The sequence below is a fragment of the Lupinus angustifolius genome, chromosome LG05 (genome assembly GCF_001865875.1).
Source record: "Lupinus angustifolius cultivar Tanjil chromosome LG05, LupAngTanjil_v1.0, whole genome shotgun sequence".
NCBI lineage: Eukaryota > Viridiplantae > Streptophyta > Magnoliopsida > Fabales > Fabaceae > Lupinus > Lupinus angustifolius.
The window spans coordinates 2,413,242-2,421,585 of record NC_032013.1 but is presented as its reverse complement, the minus strand read 5'-3'; the positions used below and the strand labels follow the sequence as shown (position 1 = coordinate 2,421,585).

Sequence of the window (8,344 nt, the reverse complement as noted above, 5' to 3'; positions counted from 1 at the left end):
TCAACTTGCTTATCATCAACTAGCATGAGTAATGTTCCACCCCAATCAACTGAGCATTCCACGTTAACCGGACTGGCCTTATTCAGATACCTAGCCATAGGCCGGACACACTAGGCCGACTCTGAGACCAATGCCTCCCGCCTGACACGTTGTCAACAACATATTGTTGTGCTGTCTGCAAATCTCATCTACCTCCTATGAACACGAATGATCGGCCACGTCGACATTACCCGCCAAGGACTACATTATTCATCCTACCACTATAAATAGGAGAATGCCCCTAAAGGAAATATTCACTATTCTCTATTATTTGTAATTGCTCCTTAACCTTAGCACTCTATCACCTCTCATCAATCTCATACTAACTTGATCATCAGAAAAACTTTTCAGATACCTCCTCCAGCGAGACCAAACTCAACTCAGACATCTCTTAGAAGACTTTTTGCCCGCCTTCGTGCCTGGCCTACCGGACTTATATCCACTAAAGAACAAGTAGGATCTTAAAAAAACAACAAAAAAAACTATATGAGAAGTTCAAACATGATAGCACAAGCCAATTTCATGCAGGAAGGTTTCAGATTGAATATAGATCTTTTGCAATATCTAGTTATTAAGCTAGCTCAGAATGGGTTATAAGTAAGTGCTAATTGAGATTACACACAACTACACAAGGTTTTCCAAGCTTCTCATTTTATGGAATTTTGATGTGTTATCAACTACTGAAGAATTAGCTTATTTAAACTAACTTATACTCATGAAGATGGAGATATGTGCATTGTGCTTAATGCAAAGGATGTTTCTGTGACTGAGAGAGAACTTACATACAAACTCATTGTAGGTATATGGGCCTCCTTAGTAAAAAACTATAAGGATTTGTTTGCGAGTTGATTTTTGGAATGAAATAAACGAAAATCAGAGACTTTAGAGTCATATCCGATATACTTCATGACTTTCAAGTCTTCAATTTTCCTTATTTCTTCTCTAAAACTCAACTCGCAAACGAACTCTAACCTATTATATGCCAAAGACCCAACAAACTACATATACTAGTGTTTTTCAAACTTCTCATTTGAGTATAGAATGTAATTATCAGAGTCTAAGTTAGAGACTTTTCATTTTACCTTTATTAATCATACAGATCATATACTCTTTGATTCTAAAACATCAAAAAATGTGCAAAATAATTCTTCTAATTTTGAACATTTGCTTCTTAGTTCTTTTATCCACATTTCTTTCCATGAATTAACAAAGTATAAGTAAGATCATGAAATTTTCGAGATTGGGTCATTTCCCCTAATTAAACTATGAAAACCAATCCTTGTACTTTCCATGAATCCTATATCAAGATTATTTGTCATTGCATGAAGGAACAAAAGTATCTGTTGTCACAAGTTCTTGTTCAATAAGCACATTCACTTGTTACATGCAAATGGCAGAACCCTCTATATGCATGTCACTGGTCTAAAAATGCTACAACCAAAGGCCAGAAGATAAGTTGCATATGAAATGTCCTAAAATTTATATACTGTTCTGACATTTGCACAAATAATCAGAACTTTGTACAGCAAACTATAAAAAAGACAGCAGAGTCTGAAATCGGCAGATATACGTAAACTTATCTTCCTAGAAAGAGAAGTGAAAACATGACCTCCGGATCTCAAGATAGACAACCTTATTGTTGGACATCATATTTTTTAAACCAAAGGTCTAAATAACCATATTACATAACCAGAATGTGCTTAACCAAAAATTTAACTATGAAACCAGATTATGATGTTATCATGTCCTAACTGTTAAAACTTGATTGTAGGTACATATATATAATTATCCAAAAAATACTTGAATTAATTTAGTCTCAGTGGACAAAGAAATTGAAGAATCACACATCAAACTTACAGAAATTTAACTTAAAAAGAGATTACAACAACCAAACCTTATCCTGCTACATAGTTAGCAATTAGAAGATTGCAGAGGGAAAGAAAGCAAAATCTCATAGATGTATTGCTTCACTTCATTGAATGCAAAGCATTCCTACTTATCACAAAGACTTAGACAAAAAAGAAAAGACAAAGACAAGGTAAAATGCTAATCACTTGAGGAACCATCATCATCCTCTTCATGATCAGCTACAATTTTCTCTATGAACCTTTTTTGAACTCCGGCAATGACAGCTTCTCTTGATTTCTCATTTGTACTACTGCCATCATTAAGTACAGGATCTGATTGGCACAGAACAAATGCAACACCTGATATTTCAGATCATGGAAAGAATTCAATGGATTAGATTAAGAAAACAAGGGAATAGATTTAGATAAATCTTTTAACAATGAAAGAAATTACGGCAAGACATGCTTGGGGCATGAACTACTGCAATCCAGGCCCCAAGTTCAACTAGATGAGGGAAAAGAGAATGTCTCTTGTTTCCCTTAATAATCTTATAAATTATTAACACAAACCAGAATCCACAGAGATGGGACAGTTACGAGTTTATTGTCACGGTCGCAGTCTGTAAAATACATGATTCCCATGAACTTCCATTTATGCCTGGGATTTCAAGAGGTATGAATGCTAGTAGAGGCAAAACTAACAAAATCCTCCATGGGATATACTATTGCATTGAGTATAAATAACAACGAAATATCAAAATGAAGTAGACCAAGAAAAATCCGACTAATTATACTGGACAGATATCACTTCGGTAGTCTTGTATTACTATTTTGGTTTTCAGTTGTACTGGCTGAAGATATGTGGGAGAGGTTTTATCTAATGTTATTGAATTTTGGGGTGGTGTTTTCGCTATACTGATTTTGTTAATCTTGTACTCAGTTTTAGCACTTCTGGTGCTTGGTTAATAAATTTTGCTCATCCAAATAAATAAAAAATTACTAGAACTAGAATCATGTTCATAACAACTTTCAACACCCATTCTCTTACGTCATCTTTAGAAGTATCAAATCTGATATTTTGAAGATAAATTAATCCATGAAGAATTACAACTAGCTTAAGGAGGGTTGACCAAGTATTATAAGTGGTTATTTGCTCATATACTTAACTGATGAGAGTTAACACTTAACATTACTATAACACAATTAACATGTTCTTTCATATTAAAAATGGTAAATAAAATCAGTAAGAGGTGGTAAAATTGAAGGAAAGAGACGAGAAACAAAGGATCCAGCACATTGTAACATAACTACCTTCGGGAGTGCATCTTCGCCCAAAGCTATGCAAACCCACATAATTTCCTTTGACTGCTCCATTGTTGTACACCAACAAAGTGGGAAGATTACGATCTGGGTAGTTCGGAATGCAATCAGTTGATATTATCTTCACAAATTTTGTTGCAGAATACCTTACAGCCAATTCTTCAATGCTTTGCATCAACAGCCCACAATCAGAAATCCTGTCAAACAAAAGCAAAACAAACGTCGGCATAATAGACTAAGTAAAATTGGGATGATAGAAGTAAGTTACAAATATCTTAAAGGCTAAACCAGAGCATACCCTTCTTTGTACAGGATAACGACCACCCAAACATCTGATGGAGCCTGTGAAACCTCTCGAATAAAATCAGATCCTGAAATTGGAATCACCGATCCAAACCTCAAAATCTTAGCTGTCTCCTTAATCTCAGCCAACCTCTTCTTCCTATCAAAGCACAATGACTCTTGCACATTAATTCACTGCAAAATCTTATGTTCATCAAAGTATACCATAATTGTCACTAATATTGTTTTTAGGAATAAATAAAACGAATAAATTATATAAACTTCAGACAATTACTACTAAAGAAAACTCGTATAAGTTGGTGGCATGGATGACTCATAATGCAACTCAATCGAGTTTCTTGATTGAAAATAGTACTTGATAGGCAAGAACTTAATCTCTTGGGTACGGTTATATGCCTAAGTTGGGACACCTCCCCATAATGTTTTTCTATGCACATCCAACTATTTTGATTTTTTTAATTAAAAACAGCTACTCTATGCTTAGATAAAACAATAATTGGAAAGGAAATGTGGTCAGAAAAAGGAATAGGTTTGTAGTAACTGACAGTGTTCGAGTTAGAACATGACACGGACGTTAGCACCTTAAGGCAAACAGACAAATAAATATGGAGCATTGAGTTCCGGTGGTTCACTGAAACTATATGTTTTATGGCAGGTGAACATAACAAACACTACCCATCCTATCTCTCCATGCACTGCACTTACTGCAATTCTTGCTTGCTATGAATTTTGAAACCTCTGCATTGAATAATGATAACAATAATTGAATCAATCAATGATGAGCCTCACTTATTCCTTTCTCACTCTAAAGTCTAAACCCTTTCAAAGTATGGGTATCTGAACCAGTAACACAAGATGAGATGGAATTTCTGAACCACATTACCACATCTACAAATATGAGGTTCCTTGCTCCATCATAAGTTCTCTAACTCTGCTCAATTCTATTGTTGACACTAATTCTACCTTGATTTAAAGGTATTTGTGGCAAGGAATTGATAGTACGACAGCATAAATAGTCAAGCTCGACGGGGAAGTTTTTTCAAATGATGATTTTTTTTTGCCTTAGAAACAACAGCAAGGTTGCGTGCATCTATCTTCCTGAGAGAAGGAGCCTCGTGCACCTCGTGCAAGCCGCCCTTTTAATGATTTTCTCTGCATCTTTGCAATATGGCATGATTTCATATATGCTCATCTATATATTTTATGGAGCTGAACTTAACATTGCTTTATCAAATTGGGAAAACATGGTAATTATATTTTGTCACGCACGTGAGATTTATTTGACAATTGCTTGCTCCAACAAATGTTATACATCACTCTAATAAATAGTCTAACTAATTGTGGGATTGATTAAATATTTTATCATTTCGTGTAACTCATCTCGTTGATGTTTAGTCATTGTTATACATTCATTAAAGTATCTTCCCCAAACATGTATCCGACAGCTTAATTAGCACAACAAGACAGGCCGAGGGAACATTTCGGATCCTGGCCATAAATCCCAAACCAGATTATAAAGAGATGTCCCATCAATTAAAAGGAGGCAGCCCAGTGCAGGAGGCTCGATAGGATCTGGGGAGGGTAGATGACATAGGCGGAAAGACTCTTTTCACAATTTGAACTCGTGATATCTTGGCCACTAAGAGACAACCTAGCAGTTGCACTGAGAATCATCCTCTACCCTATTCATTAATACTGACAAAAAAATAAACTTTGGAGCAAAACCAAAAAAATATGGGAAATTTCAAGGTTTCAAATTGATAACGGCCACAAGTCCCAAACCAGATTCAAGAAATACCCCATTATTAAAAAAATCCCATGAGACTCTCCCACTTAGTCGGGTCTGAGTATATGTATGCAGCCTTATCCCACAATTACGAAGGGCCGTTTCCGGGATTTGAACATATGATCTCTTGGTCTCACTAAGACGCAATCTCATCATTGCCCCGAGACTCGTCCTCTAATCAATTCATTACTCCTAAAAAACTCGACTTTGGATAAAAAACAAAGAAAAACAAAGCAAATTCAGATATTTGAAATTGATGAAAATTAAAACATCCTATCCCAGAAAACAATAATAAGAACCTGTATTCTTCAAGGAATCGATCATCATCAAAATCATCTTCAAGATCTTGAAGTTCATCTTCATTTTTGGAATCAATCCAATCCTTATCTTTGGGAATAGAATCAGAATCAGGGTTAGGAGTGAAAGGAGGAGGTTTGAAAGCAGGTTCCTTTGGAGGTAAATTTCCAAGCTTTCTTTGAATATCATCCCATTGGGTTGAGGATCCTTCTACATCCTTGTATACAAAATGATAATCTGCCATTTTTTGATGTGTGAAAAATGTTCTTCAATGTTGTTTTTCTCTTTCTAGAGAGATCTAGTTACAAACATAATAATAAACACTAAATAAATATTGGTTCTTATTGTTTTTAGGCTTTCTCCCATTTTCATTTTATTAGATGTTATGAAAACTGAATAAGAGCTCAAATTATGAGATAATTTCTATTAGGTCAATTTAAATAGTTAAATCATGATTTATATATAATTAATAATTTTATAAAAATAGAAAATTTTATATAATTAGATTAATGTTTTATTTTTTTTTTAATTTTAAGTGAATTATTTCGTTCATTTTTTGGGTTATTGTGGTTCAATCAATTTCTTATGTTGGAACATTTTTTTATTTAAAGCGGTTCAACCCCTAATTCGATTAAGATGATAAAACAAAGTCATTTTTAAGTCCGATTAGAGGTCGGATCGCCCAATCTGGTTTGGTCCTCACAATACTAATTTTATACATAATAATAATAATAATATATGTCTAAATTGATCATTAATAAATAAATAAAATCTATTTGTGACATATCTTACTTTTTATGGTTTAAGAAAATTTGTAGGAATATATATATTTTCCATATAGAAAATAACATATTTTTCTATAGAATCATCATATGAATTATATGTTGGGATAATCTATATGTTCAATCAATGATTAACTAATTAAATCAAATAGTCATAAATGGCACATTTAGATTTCTATATATTTATATATAATAAATTTCAAATATACATATATTCAAATTTATAATTCATATTTGAAATTCTAATTATTAGTAATTTCCTGCTGATTAGTGAAGTATCAATCCTTAGATCTTCAATCTCATGATTCTCATACATAATATTAAACAATGATACAAAGTCATATTTGAATTCATGTTCTCTGATATACTATTTTGATATATATTTTGAGAGAATTTCTATATAATGGTTTTCCTCAACCAAATCTTTAATTCTTTTTGGGACTTTCATTTTCTCTCTCATTGGAAGAGATGAAAACTAGATTTGGTATCTTGGAACCACAACTGTTCCTTATGTGTTAACTTATAGGGTTTTTATTATCCCTTATAGACTAACCATTTGGATATCAACTCATATTCATTATCACTTTTATAAGTCCTTTGAGTTGATAGAAATTTGATCACTTATTTTGTAACCCAAAATAAATGGTTGATGTAATTATATTAAATATATGATGTTCGTCTTAATTAGAAATTATGAATTTCTAACAATCTCTCACTTGAACTTCATATTTTCCTGAAATAATTATATCACATATTCTTTATGTGCGCATTTGTATGCTATTTATATTTGAATTTCTCCTTAATATAATCGCGTACATCTCATATATTAACTATGGAACACCTGAACTTTCTGGGTTGTTCAACCGGGTTTAACATGGTCGGACCAAAATTTCTCTGATTCAAAACAATTCAATCCTAATTTAATTAAGACTGTAAAACAAAATTATTTTCAACTCTGGTCAGAAGTCAAGCAAGTGGGACCACTCGATCGGGTCGATCCTCACAACAATGATTTTATCAATAATAATAATATATATGTCACTTCTAAACTACTCATTAATAAATCAAAGAAATCATTTGTGACATATTTTACTTTTTTATGGTGTAGGAAAATTTGCAGGAATATATATCATTTTTCCATAAAGAAAATAACATGTTTTTTCTACAAAATCTTTATATGAATTACATTGGTTAAGAACATTGGGGTAATATATATCTTCAACTATTCACTAATTAAATCAAATACCGGTTAAATTAGACACAATTAGATTTCTATATTTTTATATATAATAAATTTCAAATAAACATATATTCAATTTTATAATTCATATTTCAAATTGCAATAAGAAAAAATTTGGTACATTAGAAAAAATAAAAATAAAAACAAACTACGAATACATAGAAATATCTAACTGTGATATAGATTGAAAGTCCGTTAGGGTTGAATCCCAAATCTTCATCTCATTCATTGAGTGAGAACCCAATTTAGCCATGAAGTCTACCACCATTTAGCCTCTCTAGTCACAAAGGTTACCTTAACGACCCAAGAAAGAGCCAACCAAGATCTAATATTAGTGGTCACAGATGAAATGCGAGCAGTCTGAATTGGAATCTCCTCATAAATAATTTGTACAGCTTCCAAACCATCACTTTCCAAAACTACATTCCTGAAACCAAGATTCCAGACCAGCAACAACCCATGTTCCATAGCTAATAATTCTGCTAAAACTACATTCCTGAAAATCCGACATTCACTAACCCTAATTATCCCAAAGAATGCCGCCACCTCCCATAATACTAGATCCTTTGATACAAAAAAAATTATAAGCGAAACGATTAGGAAAAGTTTAGAGATCAATGCCTTGTGAGCATTATATCGTCGTCTAATCCATGTAGCCAACTCCACCTAATAGGACTGAGATTTGATTGTTGGATAATTTTTTTGTTAATGGAACATGAAATCTATTATT

At 32.9% G+C, this 8,344-nt stretch overlaps 1 protein-coding gene across 1 annotated transcript; it reads right to left on the bottom strand.

Annotated features, from left to right (window-relative positions):
• On the bottom strand, window positions 1,837–5,906 carry LOC109347442 (phosducin-like protein 3). The gene is made up of 4 exons (XM_019587301.1): window positions 5,595–5,906; window positions 3,505–3,648; window positions 3,198–3,403; window positions 1,837–2,246 (listed from the first exon to the last, which is right to left on the bottom strand). The coding sequence occupies exons 1-4, from the start codon at window positions 5,834–5,836 to the stop codon at window positions 2,086–2,088; spliced, it is 753 nt and encodes a 250-aa protein (XP_019442846.1). The 5' UTR covers window positions 5,837–5,906; the 3' UTR covers window positions 1,837–2,085.

Bases quoted from the DNA above. Each gene is read 5' to 3' on its own strand.
- LOC109347442 (XM_019587301.1), bottom strand. From the start codon at position 5,836: ATGGCAGATTATCATTTTGTATACAAGGATGTAGAAGGATCCTCAACC. The intron at 3,649-5,594 runs GTTCTTATTATT...GTGCTTTGATAG, and splicing joins CGATTCCTTGAAGAATACAG to GAAGAAGAGGTTGGCTGAGA. The intron at 3,404-3,504 runs GTATGCTCTGGT...TTTGTTTGACAG, and splicing joins GTTATCCTGTACAAAGAAGG to GATTTCTGATTGTGGGCTGT.